This window comes from Pteronotus mesoamericanus, unplaced genomic scaffold, assembly GCF_021234165.1.
Source record: "Pteronotus mesoamericanus isolate MK-2021 breed Mesoamerican mustached bat unplaced genomic scaffold, CSHL_Meso_final contig_94, whole genome shotgun sequence".
NCBI classification, from domain to species: Eukaryota; Metazoa; Chordata; class Mammalia; order Chiroptera; family Mormoopidae; genus Pteronotus; species Pteronotus mesoamericanus.
Window position 1 is genome coordinate 2,436,819 of NW_026555285.1, and position 17,240 is coordinate 2,454,058.

Here is a 17,240-nt window from a genome sequence, read left to right on the forward strand (position 1 = left end):
TCTGTAGAGCCCTTCAAGAGAATATTCCTCCACTGTTTATTATCGGAGTATCTAACTCTGATTCCAGCCTTGCTATTTCTATATGTCCATTGAGTAGAAAATCACGGTGTTATTACTGACATTGAGATTCTTGGAAATACAAGAAAAAAGAGCTAGTCCCCAGAGTTTCATAGATAAACTGTATGCAATTCTATTAGATTAGAAGCTTCTAAAGTGAAGGTAATAGCCACACTCTTCCCCCACCTCCCACTCTAGATACTCCCAAGTCTCCCTCCCAGCCTGTTTCAAAATGCCTAGTCAAATTCTGGGCATGTCATTAGTACTTATTAAATATTAATATTCAGGAATTAAACTGAAATATGATATCTTAAATTTTTGCTGATATTTAAATAATTTATTGAAGCTTTAAGAAAAATACCTTAGATATAGGGCAGTGCTACTCAAAAGTCCTGATCAGAGAGAAGTTAGGGAACTTGCATCAAAATATTAAACAAGCACTACTTCCTTTACCAAGAAAATCTTTCAGCCTAAATAAATAGCAGAACTAAACAGTGTGTTTAGTTTCACAGTTGATATCCAGCACAAGCTCCCTATCTTGTAGCCGACCTGTAATGGATAGTTCAAAGACTTTTAGCAAGTCTAAGGACAATACTTTGGATAACATTGATACTGATCTATCAAATTGAGGGTATGATCTAGTTACTAATATGTATTGTTTTACTGGTCTCTAACTTTTTGTTTAACCCCGTTTGTCTTCTTTTACCTCTTTGACCTCTTACTTTCCTGTAAGCATCAACACTTATATAGAAGTCAATACTTCTGTATATTATATCACTTTGTAAACAGTTACATAGTAATTAAGTAACTTTCCTAAAATCACACAGCTGTTAAATGGCAGAGGTGAGCTCTTAACCACTACGCCTTTTAATGTAAATGTTAGGTGAATAATGCCTCATAAGTTGAAAATGAGTTCAAAACCTGACATTGGCATTTTTAACTTTGACACATTATATTAAATTTGATATAATTTTTTCTTGATTGATCAGTCAGTTGTGCCATTGGTCTTTACTATCATTAGGTCTGGTGGTAGGAGTGGGTAAGTACTTATAAAGACAAAAGCCACCAAAATATCCAACCTGACTGATCAGATCTGGCACTTGATTTAGTTGTTTCACTCTTTAGTAAAGTATCTTTTAAAATAGCCTAAATTCCCCATATTTACAAGCTAAAGAAGAAAAATCATATATCAATTGATGCAGAAAAAGCTCTTGACAAAATCTGGCATCCATTCTTGCTAAATCTCAACAAATTAGAAACAGAGGAATTACCTCACTTGATAAAGCATCTGCAAAAAAGCCACAGCTAACATACTTGTTAAACACTGAGTATTTTACCCCCTATGATGCAGGGGTCATACAACAATGTCCATTCTCACTGCTCTTATTTAACATAGTGCTGGAAGTCCTAGCCATTGCTATAAGTCAGGAAAAAGAAAAGACATGTAGTTTGGCAAGGAATAAATAAAACTCCCTCTTTGTAGATGATATGATTGCCAATGTAGAAAATACCAAAGAATCTACAAAACTAGAAATAGTGAGTTCAGCAAGACCACAGAATACAAGATCAACACTTAAAGGTCAATCACTAACAATGAACACACACACAAACCAAAATTAAAACATAATGCTATTTACAGTAACTCCAAAGAAAATACCAAACATGTACAGTATCTAAATGCTGATGAAAGTAGTCAAACAAGACTTAAATAGAGAGACATATACTGCGGTCATGGATTGAAAGACTCTATATAGTAAAGATGCCTATTCTGAAATTGACTTGTTGGTTTAATACATTTTTATCACAATCGAACCAAGGCCTTTTTTAGGCTAGACAAGCTTTTTTGAAAATTATATGGAAAGTCACAGGCTTTAGAAGAGGTTAAACAATCCTGACAAAGAATAAAATAGGAGCAGTTGCCATACCCAATATTGAGGTTTATGGAAAAGCTACATTAATGAATAGTGTATGGTATTTGAAGAAGGACAGACATATAGATCTGTGGAACAAAAGGTAGAACCCAGAAATAAATCTGCACAAATACATCCAGGTGATTTTTAGCAATGGTGCAAAACTAATTCAATGGAGGAAGGCTAGTCTTTTCAACAAATGGTACTAGAAAATTGGGACATCCATAGGCCAAAAAAACCAAACAAACAAACTAGAACCCTGCCCTAAATCTCACACCTTATTAAAAAACATAGAATGGATCCTAGACTTAAATGTAAAGCATAAGACTATAAAATGTTTAGGAAAAAAATGGAGGAAAATATTAAGGATCTAGAGCCAGGCAAAGAGTTCGTAGACTTGACCACAAAAGCATGATCCATAAAAGGAAAATTGGACCTTAACAAATTTGTAATTTTTGCTCTGAAAGGCCTTGTGGAGAGGATGAAAAGACAAACTGCAGAGACTGGAAGAAAACCACATATTCAACACAGGACTGGTATCCAGCATGTACAGCAGATCCTCGTATGTCATTTTGTTCAACCTCATTTCCTTCAACGTCATGTCATTATAACATTGATGAGATGCCATAGGAACTTGTCTTGTTTATATCAATTAACCTATGGTGAAATTGGTTTTGTTATTGTTCCATTTGAAGTCGCAAAACCTATTGATGACGTTAAGGGAGTACGTACTGTATAATGAACTCTTAAAGCTCAACATTATGAAAAAAAAAACTAGTTAGGAAAAGGGCAAAAGGGGTTATGGAAGTGTAACTCATCATATGGTGATGATTGTTAATGCCAATCAGGGAAATACAGATTGTAAATAATTTAGCATCTATCAGAATGGTTAAAATTAAAAAACGGTGCCAGCCCCAAATGCTGGTGAGAGGATACAGAGAAACTCGATTACTCATACACTGCTAATAGTAATGTAAAATGGTACAATCACTCTGGAAAACATGCAACTGCTATACAGCCTACCAGTCACACTTCAGGCATTTATCCCAGAGAAACAAAAATGGTGTTCCTACAAAACCTGTACTTGAAAGTTTGTATCAGTTTTTATTTGTAAAAGCCAAAACCTGGAAATAACCCAGGTGTCCTAGGGTAAATGGTGAAACTGTGGTATGTCTGTACCATGAAATACCACTCAGCAATTAAAAGGAACAAAATATTGCTGGAAGCAACAACTTTCATGAATTTTTAGGAGATTATGCTAGACAAAAAGACAAAAACCCATCATACAAAAAAGTTAGATACTATATCAATATATTTATGTAACGTTTTAAAAATGATAAAATTTTAGAAATGGAGGACAGATTAGTGGTTGTAAGGCATTACATATGGGGACAGGGAGGTGAGAAGGAGGTTGTTTTACTTATGAAAGGGCAAAAAGAGCATCTTCTGTTTTGGTTACTGTTTAGTATCTTTACTATAATGATAGATACATGAACGTATAAACATGGTAAAATTGTATAGACATAGATGCTGTAAATACAAGTAAGATGGTAAATCCAAATAAGGGTAGTGGATTGTATCAATGTCATTGTCCTGGTTGTGATATTACGGAGTCATACACCACTTAACAATGCAGACAAGTTCTAAGAAATGTGTTGGACTATTTCAACATTGTGTGAACATTGTAGAGTGTTTTTTCACTAACCTGGATGGTTTAGCTTACTACACATCTAGGCCACATGGTATTGCCTGTTGCTCTCAGGCTCTAAGTCTGTACAGCCTGTTGCTGTGCAAAACAACATGAGATTAAATCAAGCACAAGAGAAAATGGTGTGATTAAGAAATGTTATAAACACAAGATGTATTGGGCTGCTGCCTGCTTACCACAACATACTGTTTTACAGCAATTTTTTTAAAGGAGAACGAGTACACTCTAAAATAATAAAAAATATAGTAAGTACATAAACCAGTAACAATCATTTAATATTATTATTAAGTATTAGGTACTATACGTAATTGTACATGCTCTACTATTTTAAAAACTTACTAGCATTTGTACATAATTTACTCTTGTGCCTTAAGTTTTTGTTTTTTGAGTTTCTTCTGGGATATCTTTTTCTTCTATGCATTCTCCTCTTCCAGTTCAAGAACAATCTCTTCTTCAATAAGGATCATCTCAGTGCAGGAGGGAGAGCTTGTGTAGGGGTTAATCTGCCCATGAATTCTGTAAATTTTTCATCTTAGGAGTTTTGGTCACCTAGATGTGCTATTTCCAGAGAATATACATCTCAACCCTTAAACTCAGCATTACTCTCTGCATTTTTAAGCATGTGCAGCAAACATTCAGCATTCTTTTTGGGTCACCAACCCTGTGTCCAGCCCTACTGTTTGGCCTGAGTACACCTAGTAACTCTACCATTGTAAGTACAGAATGGCAAACATTCCTTCCATAAAGTGGCATCCTTGAGATCCTTGGTGGCTTTTCTGATATGCATACCCTTGATAGCCTGGACAGTTTCACCAATGTTCTTGAAGTAAACAGAAAGATTTGAGCCTCTGATTTGCAAGATTTTGTGGGGTTTTCTGGGTCATGTGAGTAGCCAACCATTTTCAGAGGTCACCGCAGGCTGCCATGTATGTGCTATATACTGTTATGCCACCAAGAGCACAGTACATTTTTTTATACCAGCATCACCTCAAATATATGAGTGATGTGTCGCATTACGACACCTATTACATCACTAGGCAACAGGAATTTTTCAGCTCCATTACAATTTTGTTGGACCACCATCATGTACATGATCCATTGTTGAACAAAACATGTGGCACATGACTGTACAATAGTTTTGTAAAATGTTACCATTGGGAAACTCTGGGGAAAGTGTGCACGGGATATCTGCATTATTTCTTACAACTCTATGCAAGTTTACAATTATCTCAATAAAAATCTGACTGAATTAGTAAATTAGACTCCACATGTGCAGCTATTTGATAAGATCATTTAAGTGATCCTGCAAGAAAAATAATTTGTTACGTTGTCAGATTTTTACATAATTGAGGAATCAGTAATATTTTTAAAATTTTAATATCAAAGTATAACATCTTGAGCAGAGTGTACAAAAAAAACATGTATAACATATAAAACTTGTGGGTGAATATAATTTAGTCCAGTTTTCTATGTCTTTATTTACTCATCTGTAGATAAAGATTTTAATATTACAGGAACTAAAACTAGATAAGGAGTTAAGACAATGAAAGTTTTACTGGATAAAAACATTTAATTACTTATTTCAAGTTTGAAATGGGGCTAATAAATAATTACCCTTTTTATAACATGTATAAGAAGTGACTGCTTATATGTTCTACAAATTTAGGTATTGAATTACAAACCATTTTTCCAAGATGGAAAGAGAAATTCGGGAATGAAAAAGAACATTATGTAGAGATTAATAGCATAGAAGTTGTTAATTCCAAAAATATTAGGTTGAGTTGTAAGAAATTACCCATAATTAACATTTTTGACTTACCAAGTGAGAGTTTCATGTGGTTCAGAAAAGAAAGATTTAAAAAGAATCAAATATTGTGCATACATGGATAATATATTAATAATGGATTTTTAAAGTAACCTAAGAAAAGGACTATGTGTGTGTGTTTGGAGATAAGGTGGGTGTTGAAACTAGGCTGGTTGCCATATTCTCTGAGCTCCCTTCCCACTTGAGAAAATAATAAGATACCTTTTATAGATACTGAGTATACTGTATGTGGTACAGTCTCTAGGAAAGTGAAAATATCTAGCTTCTCAAAAATGGGACAGTTTAAATTACTGGTTTTCATAAAGCCTCCTTTAATGATTAGTCAAATCACAAGAAATGTGACCAGGGATCCTCTTACCTTGGCTTGTACATATTTTTTGTTAAAGCATATAAAGTATGATTTTGATACCCTGGGATATTCTGTCCTATCTTAGTATGTTTTTAATTAAAATGCAGAGGTTATTAGTTAACTTTTCATTTAAAAAAACAATTTACTAGGAAGCTGTAATAACTCTAAACTTGTATGTGCGTACTTATATATGTCCACTTATATATAAAATAAAAATGAGTATATATAAAGCAAAATTACAAGGAGTAATTTGTCAAAGTCTTAGTCATTATGGGAGATTTTCTTGTCAATAAGGAATAAGCACCAATTAATGAGAGAGAAAAAAATTAAATAACAATTTGCAAGTGTCTAATAAACATATTTTAAACTCTACCTTTTGCAGATGACATGATTTTGTATATATAAAGCCCTAAAAACCCCACCAAAAACTATTAGAAACAATAAACAAATCCAGTATAGTTGCAGTATAATCACACTTCCTATATACTAACAATTAAACCTCAGAAAAAGAAATGAAAAAAAAATCCTTTTGAAATTGTAACCAAAAGAATAAAACACTTACGAGTAAACTTAACAAAGGATGTGAAGGACCTGTATACTAAAAACATCAAAGCATTTTTAAAAGAGATTGAAATGAAGTGGAAAGATATTCCATGTTCATCAATTGAAAGAATCAACAAAGTTAAAATGGCCATATTATCCACAGCAATATACAGATTTAATGCAATAGTCATCAAAATCTCAATGTTGTTTTTTAAAGAAATAGAGCAAAAAGTCATCAGACTTTTATAGAACCACAAAAGACCCCAAATGGCCAAAGCAATCCTGAGAAAAAGGAACAAAGCTGGAGGTATCAGACTGCCTGACTTCAAATTATACTACACAGCTACAATAATCAAAACAGCGTGGTATTGGCAGAAAAACAGTCACACAGAACAATGCAACAGAATTGAGAGCCCAGAAATAAAACCCCATGTATGGGCAAGGAGCTAAGTGTACAATGGAGTAAAGAAAGCTTCTTCAATAAATGGTGCTGGGAAAATTGGGAAGCCACATACCAAAAGAATGAAACTGGATTACAGTTTGTTCTCATGTACAAAAATTAATTCAAAATAAGCCAAAGACCTACTAATAAGACCTGAAACAATAAATTACATTGAAGAGAACATAGGTACTTAACTTATGGACCTTGGTCTCAGAGAATGTTTTATGAATTTGACTCCAAAGGCAAAAATAAATGACTGGTACTATATCAAACTAAAAAGCTTCTGCACAGCAAAAGAAACCACCACCACTAACAACAAAAAAGGCAGCCAACTGAAGGGGAGGCGATATTTGCAAACAATAGCTCCAGTGTGGGGTTAATATCCAAAATATATTAAGAACTCGTACAACTTAACACTAAACAAAAAAATCCAATAAAAGAAATGAGCAGAGGACCTAAACAGACACCCTTTCCAGGAAGACATACAAATGGCCAACAGACACATGAAAAGCTGCACAACTTTACTAGCTGTTAAGGAAACGCGGATCAAAACTACAATGAGATACCATTTCATACCTGTTAGAATGGCCATTATCAACAAGACAAGTAATAACAAGTGCTGGAGAGATTGTGAAGAAACAGGAACCTTCATTCACTGCTGGTGGGAGTGTAAGTTGGTACAGCCACTAAGGAAAACAGTCTGATGGTTCCTCAAGAAATTAAGAAAAGAGTACCATATGACCCATCAATCCCTCTTCTGGGTATTTACCAAAAAACTTGAAAACATTTATTCACAAAGATATATGCACCCTTATGTTCATTGCAGCATTATTCATGGTGGCCAAGAGATGGAGACAACCAAAGTGTCCTTCAAAAGAGGATTGGATAAGGAAGATGTGGTACATACACACTGTGGAATACTACTCAACCATAAGAAAAAATGTCATTTGCAATGGCATGAGTGAAACAAGAATATTATGCTAAGTGAAATAAGTCAGTCAGAAGTTGCTAAAAGCCATTTGATTTCACTCATATGAGATATAAAACCAAAACTTATAGCCACAGACAACAGTATGGTGGTTACCAGAAAGAAGGAGGTGGGGTGGGTGGTAAAGGGTAAAAGAGGCCAAATATATGGTGATGGAAAATGATTTGACTTTGGGTGGTGGGCACACAATGCAATATACAAATCATGTATCACAGAAATGTACACTTGAAACCTGTGTGATCTTATTAACCAATGTTGCCCCAATAAATTTAATTTTTAAAAAATCCCATGCATGTTTGAAAATTGGTTTTGTAATAATGAAAAGCTATAGTTTCCAAACTGAGTTACCATGGAACTCCCTAGTGAACTCAAAGGGACACCTTGCAATATTCTAAATTTTTTAGTGAAACACAGTGCTATTTAACATCTTTCAGATACCACAGAACTATTAGATATTGAGATAGTTCACAATTTTTAAACATTAGATTGTGCTGTTTTCCTTTCAATTGCATGTTTTGTCTAAATGAAATAATTTTTTTTCAATATTTTGATACCTGTTCCCCTTCCCCCCAAAAAAGTTCATTAAGTTGTTTGGACCTAACTACTTAAGAAAATGCTAGGTACTTCATTTGGCTTACATTGTGTATTGACAAAGTTTGGGAAACTTTGTTATAAAGTAAATATCAGCTAATTCAGAGTGTTGTACAGACTGTATTCTCTGATCACAATACAATTAAATTAGAAATTATTGGATAAGATAGTTACAAATATCTCTTAATTGTGAAAAAATGAAGCACTTCTACATACCTTGGGTATCAAAGGGATTCTAATGGAAATTAGGAATACCTAGAAATGAACAATTGCAAATGTTAAAATATTACATGCCAGAACCTGTAGAATACAGTTAAAGTAATACTTCACTTTCTAAAAAATTTATAACAGGTAGAGAGAGCTAATAATAGGAATTTAAAAGGAATACAGTCAAACCTCGGTTCTTGAATGTCTCCTTGCTCAAACAATTAAGTTCTTGAACAGCCTTCTGGAAGGAATTGAGTTTGAGAACTGAGGTTCCACTGTATTAATTTATATGTAGCATAAGTTTTAAAATATTAATACATTGATTAGTTTTTGCTGTATAATAAACCATTCCAAAGTTAAGTGGCTTAAAACAATAGACATTTTATTCAGCTAATAATTCTGTGGGTTGGTATAGTGATTTTTCTGGTCTGGGCCTGTTTGATCTCTGTGGGCTCCTTCATGGTGGGTTAGTTGATGACTAGGTGATCTAAGATATTCTCACTCAAGTTTCTGGCTTTTGACTGGGACGTTGGTTGTCCTCCACATAGCCTCCTCCTCCAGCAGGCTGGCACAGTGCTTTTCACATGGTGGTTTAAAAACTGTAAGAGCAACAAGAGAGGATGTACTTTGATGTCTAAGTCCATTTGCTTTATGTTGCATTGCCAAAGCAAGTTACACAGCCACATCTAGAATCATTGCAGAACCAGGCTACCCAGAGGCATGACTATAGGATGGGGAATTATAGACATTTCTGCAAGCAGTCTAACACAATTTGAATATGAAATATTTCATGCCAATAAATTTGAAAATGTATGTAAAATAGACCATTTCCTAGTGGAAAAAATAATAATAATTTACCCATTTACCTTAAGAAGCAATGAAAAACTTCAATAGATCTAAAAATAATGGAAGAGATTATATCAGTAGCCAAAAATTTACCCTCTCCCATCCACTTGAAAGAAAAATTAACCTTACAGATTGAACTGCAGCAAGCAAGCATTCAAGGAACAGTTAATTTTAGCCTTATTAAATGATTACAGAGAAAGTAAACAGGGAACACTTTCTAACTTATTTTATGAGGCTAGCAAAATTATAACCCTCCGAACCAGACCAAGACATGGTGTGAAAAGATACTTATGAACACAGGTGAAAAAAGTTCTAAATAAAATAAATATATATTTTTTAATTCCAAGGAAGATATATCTCAGGACTAACAAGATTATACATTTGACATTGCAAGGTTCTAAATTTAACACTAGAAAATCAGGTAGCACATTTACAGATAAAAGGGTAAAATTACATGTCCACTTCAATAGATGCAAAAGAAGTACATTAAGTAAAATTAAGCACCTATTTGTGGCTTACAGAGATTTTTTTTAAAAATCTAGCAAATTAGGAATAGAAAGGAGTTTTCTCACCAGAAAAAGCCAGTAAACATCTTATAATGATAAAATACTGTCTCTAGATTGGGGGTGTCTCTCTGTATAGGAAGCTTTGGTTGTATTTATGCTTATACAGCTTTTATGCTTGAAATACCTAGGAGAGTAAGAGGAATGAAGAAAAATTCCTGAAGGACCTCAGAAAGCTTGATTATTCAGGCTCTGGAAAAGTTAGGTGAAAGCAGAATGGGATCAGGGTTAGATTATTTTTTTATTTGTAAATGGATAAACTTTGTTGAAATGTTTTTAAATGGATAAAATTCCAAAAGATGTTAAAATTATAATGAATTTCAAAATTAACTATGTTACAAATATTGGAGTACATTGCATAGATTTTTTTAAAATTCTGAAACAATTTCAAACTTGCAGTTTGAAATTTAAATTTGCCCAATAGTACAAAAAACTTCATATACTCTGGGGACTTACAGCCAAGATGGAGGCATAGGTGGATACACTTTGCCTCCTTGCACAACTAAAAGAAGGACAACAACAAATTTAAATACAAAACATAATCAGAACTGCCAGAAAATCGAACTGTATGGAAATCCAGCAACCAAGGAGCTAAAGAAGAAGCATTTGTCCAGACTGGTAGGAGAGGCGGAGATGGGCAGCCAGGGTAGAGAGGACACATGGCAATCCAGCGGCTGGAGGACCAGGAGGTCCCACATTTGCATGTGGATAAACCGGAGGAACAGCTGGAGAGGGAGGCATACCGCACAATCCAGGGTTCCAGTGCGGGAAAAGAAAGCCTCAAAACTTCTAGAGGTAAAAATCCTGTGGGGGTTGCAGTGGCAGGAAAACTTCCAGCCTCACACGGGAGTCCACTGGAGAGACCCACAGGGTCCTAGAATGTACGCAAATGCACCCACCTGGGAATCCCCACCAAATGGGCCCCATTTGCTTGTGGGTGGCGGGGGAAGTGACTGAAAGCCAGAGGAAAGCGGAGCAAGCGGCATTGTTCTCTTGGACGCCCTACCCCACAGATGGCGTCATAACTCTGAGACCTGGGTTGCCTCGTCCTGGCAAATACCTAAGGCTCTGCTCCTTGTAACGATTTCCAAAGTGCACCAAGACAAAGAAATCTGGCCCAGTTGAAAGAACAGATCAAAACTCCACAAATAGAACTAAGCAGTGAAGAGATAGCCAACATATCAGATGCATAGTTCAAAACACTGGTAATCTGGCCAAGGAAATAAACCTCCAGGAGATACAGGAAGTTCAGAGAGTTCCCAAGAAAGCACACCAAGGCACATCATAATTACATTACTGAAGATTAAAGATAAGGAGAGAATCTTAAAAGCATCAAGAGAAAAGGAGACAGTTACCTACAAAGGAGTTCCCATAAGACTATCAGCTGATTTCTCAAAAGAAGTCTTGCAGGCAAGAAAGAACTGGAAAGAAGTTACAAAGTCATGAAAAGCAAGGACCTACATCCAAGATTACTCTATCCAGCAATGCTATCATTTAGCATGGAAGGGCAGATGAAGTGCTTCCCAAATAAGGTCAAGTTAAAGGAGTCCATCATCACCAAGCCCTTATTATATGAAATGTTAAAGGGACTTAAGAAGGTCAAAAATTATAAACAGTAAAACAGGGGAGGAGAAAGAATGCGGGAAAAGATGCAGGGAATAAGCAGCATGAATAGTAGGTACAAAAGAGTCAGGGGGATATTAAGAATAGTATAGGAAATGGAGAAGCCAAAGAACTTACATGTACAACCCATGAACATGAACTAAAGTGGGGCAGAGGGCAAAGAATGGGGGTGTGTGGCAGTGTAGGGTGGAAGGGGATTAAAGGAGAGGAAGAAAATGGGACAACTGTAATAGCATAATCAATAAAATATATATATATAAAAAAGAAAAACAAGAAACTTCATACACCCTCATTCACCCCCCCCCCGTTTCCTTGATAGCTTTTTCCATATATGCCTTATTCTCTCTCTAATTTCCATGTATATGTACATTTTTCTTCAGCCAGTTAAATTGCAGGCATCATGCCTATTACCCTTAATATATCAATATTTCATAAAAACATACTTTTCCTACCTAACCACAATGTACTTGTCAGATTAATGTAGATAAGTTTTTACTCTAATTCACAGAGCCAACTTATATTTGCTAATTATTCCCAATAATATCCTTTATAAATCCAAGATTCAATCCAGGATTAGACATAGCAGTTAGTTTTCAGGTTTCTTAAATTTCCTTCATTCCAACAGTTTCCTCAGTTTTTATCTTTTGAAGAGTAGTTTTTTTAGAAGGGCAGATTTGGGTTTGTCTAACTTTTCTTAGGTGTTGGTTATTTTATTATTTTGATCAGGAATACCACAGAAGTGATCATTGTTTTCTCAGTTCAAACCAGAAGGCACAATGTTGATTTTTCCTTTACTCCTGGTTATAATCTTAGTCACTTGGTCAAGATACTGTCTGCCAAGTTTTCCCTCTGTAAATTAATAAGTATTTTGTAAGGAGCCACTTGAGACTATAAAACATAAGTGTATGAATTTTAATATTTGAGAGCTGTTAATTTTAAAATAATATAAAATTGATTATTTGAAGTTACTAAAGTATGCCACAAGTAACAGTTTCTAATCTCCCAATTAGCATATATGTATAAACAGCAGTTTGTCTAAACAGGCTTACGCATACATAGCACAAAAGTAGATGCCACAGATAAGCCAGTAAGCTTCAGATGTAGATATATTTCCAATTTTAACTTTCTATTTGATATGCATTTTAACATCAATATTAATGCCTCTTCAATAACTTTGTTATAATCAAACGCTTCAGTAAATATTGTACTGAAAACCTAGATAGTATGCCCTTTGAAATTTTAAGTTGAAAAGCATCTTAGAAGTCATTTATTCAGTCTTTGCCTAATTTATTTGCTTAATTCTATAGATAAACTAAAACTTTAGAGAAGATTGATGATTTCCCCTAAGTTAATATTTTATGAAATGGCTCAGATTGCCATTACAGACAGTTGGAATCCCATAAAACGTAGAAATGTATTTGCTGGTAGAGAATTCTTGTTTGTAAAAGCCAGATAACAGGGGTTTAAATCTGAGATTATGACAGGTAGGTGACATTTATGATAGTGAATTCCCATTCCCCACAGTTCACACAAGAGAGAAACTATAACATGATGCACTAAACTTCATTAAACTGACTTCCTAGTAAATTGCTTCAGGCAACCAATAATAAGTAGACGAAAGCGTACTAGTTGAAATATATTTTCTAGACTTTATAATAATGATAGTGCATCCCTAAATTTAAATCTTCATTAGAGATTAGAAAGCATATTATTGGTCAAATAAATTGGTGCCTAATAAATTGTGTGTGTGTGTGTGTGTGTGTTTGAAATTCATATTATCCTTATGTAGAAATCCAGTTTCTTTCACAATTGCCTGAAAAGTTTAAATAATTTTAAATGGAATTTTTATTAACAGTACCCCCATGGCTTCTTAAACTATTTATTGGTTGCCTTTCAGAACAAAAGAGATGAACACTTACTGAAAAAAAGGAATGTTCCCCAAGAAGAAAGTTTAGAAGATTCAGATGTTGATGCTGATTTTAAAGCAGTAAGTTACCTTGTTCTTATAAAGTATTTATGAAATAATTTTTGTAATACCCAGAAAATTTCATTCTTAACCTAAGATCAATTGTACAATGGTAATTAAAGTATATTAACATAACTTTAGTAAATAAACTAATAAATGTAATTTTGCTAACAAACTCATTGCTGAATTTTCTTTCTTTTTAAGCAAAATGTAACCCTAGAAGCTATATTGCAGGTAAGTTATTAATTTAATATTCTCACTTTGAAATATTTTGAAATTGATTTTTTTTTAAATTTCTAAAATTTACATTTCATGTTGCAGAATGCCACAAGTGATAACCCAGTGGTCCAGCTGAGTGCTGTCCAGGCTGCAAGGTAAATACTAACTTGTCCAGAGAGAGAAGTTATGTCACACACAGGATGTCTTAGCTGATAGTTTAGTAGAAGTACATTTTTATTTCTGTTCATAGCATGAAAATTATAACAACGTCTTCTTATATTTCTTTTTCTAGAAAACTGTTATCCAGTGACAGAAACCCACCAATCGACGACCTAATAAAATCTGGGATTTTACCAATTCTAGTTAAATGTCTAGAAAGGGATGATAAGTGAGTATGGATTTGATTCCCTTTTTAATTTTTTTAAGTTAACTGAAAATTTAAGATTTTTATTTAACCATTGGGTTCAGTTTGGTTTTACATTTATGTTGTTTATTCGTTATGTATATTCATGTAATCATTCTGTGATTATATTCAACAGACCTAAAGTGCTTTTTTTTGTAAAGTGCACATATATTTTCTAGGAAATTTTTAGCTTCTATTTATTGTCTTTTCTAACTTATCTCAAATATTTATAGTGTTTATTTGTTAATTTTTAAAAAAATATTTTAAAACACGCCAAATGATGTTTGAATCATTCTTTGCTTATGAGTCTATATATAGATTAACCTCATGACTGAGTCAACATGTATGATTTCTAGAACCAAGTAGCTCTTTCTTGGGAATATTCCAGCTGATCCATTGATCCTCTGTGAAGTCTTTAAAAGAACTTCAGTCACGATTAGTTGTCTAACGTCATGCTTTTTTCATCTGTATAAATTAAAAATAGTTATACTTTTACAAAATAGAAAGGAAAGAATACCACTTGGTATCTTTTGAGGTACTAGCCCCATTTCGGTTAGTGTTTCAAAATATCCTGGTATGCTTAAACCTCATCAATTTGAATTAAATGGGGAGGATATAAGTTTGAACTCCCAGAACTTTAGAATAAATGCTGATTTTGCATTTTAGAACATTTAGGCTAAACTTTGGGAATTTTTTGCTAAATGTTGTGTAAGGAATTTTTAGTTGACCAGATAAAAATAATGGTGTTTAAATGTTGCCACTAAGGGTTTTCCATTATCTGACGAAGCTCCTCATCTAAAAGCTCTTAACACTTTAATATTATCATGTATATTTTCCATTTTATTTTAACTTTTAAATCTACTTTTGTTCTATTACAGTTGTTTCCATTTTTCCCTGTTTATCCCCCTCCATCCTTCCTACCCCCACCCCCGACTCCCACAGTCAATTCCCACTCTGTTGTCCATGTCCATGGGTCATTCATACATGTTCATTGTCTAGTCCCTTCCCTTTCTTTCCACCATTGTCCTCTTTCCCCATCCCCTCTGGTCACTTTCAGTCTGCTCGAAGTTTCCATGCCTGTGGTTTATTTTGTTATTAGCTTATTTTGTTGAATAGAATCCACTTATAGGTGAGATCATATGGTATTTGTCTTTCAACAACTGGCTTATTCAATTAGCATAATATTCTCCAGTTCCATCCATGTTGTCACAAAATGTAGGAGTTCAATCTTTCTTTCTTTCTTTCTTCCTTTCTTTCTTTCTTTTTCTTTCTTTCTTTCTTTCTTTCTTTCTTTCTTTTTTTCTTTCTTTCTCTTTCTTTCATGCATATTTTATTTATTTACTTTTTTAAATGTAAAAATCAATTATAAAATATTTAAAAATTTAAAACCATTATGAAGTCTCAGCAATTAAACCAACATGACACCAGCACAGAAATAATCAAGTAGATCAATGAAATAAAATGAGGATTCTAGAAACAAACATACATATCTGTCTAGCAATGTAATATATGATTAAACTGATGTTTCAAATCAATGGGTGAAATAAGACCCATTTATTTATTTATTTATTTATTCAATAAATAAGGTGCATGGACCACTATTACTTGAAATAAAACAAATACAGAGCCTTATTTCACACATCATATAAGAAATATTCAAGTGAGTTAAAAATCAGTATGTAGAATCTAAGGAGTTTTAGGAGAAAATACAAACTAGTATTTTTCTTACCCTGAAGTAACATATTCAAACCCAGAAGCATAAAGTAAAATATTGATAATATGACTATATTAAACATTTAAGGCTATATAGTAATATACATATAAAAAAAGTTAAAGGACAAGTAATAAAATGGGAAAGTTTTTGCCACACATCTATAAAAAGGTTAATAGTTGTTTGGTTTTGGGGGGATATTTAGGGCAAAAATTCTACAAACATTTAATCAAAAAATGGATAAAGAATACCAAAAAGTCATTGAAAGCTTTTTAAAAATAATAGAAATAGGCAAGAAATATACAAAAACAGGTTTAGTTTCAACACATCATTGTTAGAGTCAGATTAAAAGAACAAATCGTTGTCTCATTCAGATTACTACACATTAAAAATATTGGTAATATCAAGTATTGGCAACTGTGAAAGAAACTGGGTATTCATAGACTCTTTTTCTTCATCTTAAAGCAGTCCCTTTAGTATATTTTGCAGTGCTGGTTTGGTGGAGGTGTATTCTTTTAGCCTTCTTTTGTCTGGGAAACTCCTTATTTCGTCTTCCATTTTAATTGAGAGCCTTGCTGGGTAGAGCAGCCTTGGTTGCAGACCGTTGCTTTTCATTACTTGGAATATTTCATGCCATTCCCTCCTGGCTTGCAGTCTTTCTGTTGAGAAGTCAGATGCTAGCCATATTGGGGGCTTCCTTATATGGTACTACCTCTTTCTCCCTTGCTTGCTTTAGGATTCTCTGTTAGTTTTTGATATTTGCCATTTTAATAACGATGTGTCTTGGAGTGGGCCTCATTGGGTTCCTCTTGAATGAGACCCTCTGTGCTTCCTGGACTTGTGTGACTTTTTCTCTCCTCCAATTAGGGAAGTTTTCCCTCATTACTTTTTCAAACAGGTTCTCTATCCCTTGCTCCTCCTCTTCTCCTTCTTGTATCCCTATTATATGGATATGATTACGTTTCAGGTTGTCCTGCATTTCCCTAAATGCCTCTTCATTCTTTTAGAGTCTTTTTTCATTTTCTCACTCTTCTGGGAGCTTTTTCTACCTTATCCTCCAGCTCTCTGATTCAGTCCTCGGCTCCCTCGAGCCTGCTTTGGACAAAAAGTGTCCAAAGCAGGCTCTGGTTCTTCAACTGTGTTCTACTGTGTTCTTCAATTCAGAAATTGTATTTTTTATTTCCTCTTGTCTCTCATTGATAGTTTCTATGTCCTTTTTCATGCTGATATAATTTGCAGTAAATTCCCTGTCGTTTCCCTGTAGTTTTTGGTAATTCTCTCTGCGTTCA

The 17,240-nt window shown here is 34.0% G+C and overlaps 1 protein-coding gene across 2 annotated transcripts in view; it reads left to right on the plus strand.

Moving 5' to 3' along the window:
- Positions 1 to 17,240, plus strand: part of KPNA3 (karyopherin subunit alpha 3) — a 113,832-nt gene that overhangs the window by 62,995 nt on the left and 33,597 nt on the right. The window contains exons 3-7 of one of the 2 annotated variants that reach the window (XM_054586317.1): positions 2,435 to 2,529; positions 13,550 to 13,639; positions 13,823 to 13,852; positions 13,940 to 13,992; positions 14,130 to 14,225. In XM_054586317.1, the coding sequence (XP_054442292.1) occupies positions 2,449 to 2,529; positions 13,550 to 13,639; positions 13,823 to 13,852; positions 13,940 to 13,992; positions 14,130 to 14,225 (350 nt within the window). In that variant the 5' untranslated portion in view covers positions 2,435 to 2,448. The remainder of the gene's footprint in view (positions 1 to 2,434; positions 2,530 to 13,549; positions 13,640 to 13,822; positions 13,853 to 13,939; positions 13,993 to 14,129; positions 14,226 to 17,240) is intronic. The other variant, XM_054586315.1, reaches the window with a different exon arrangement.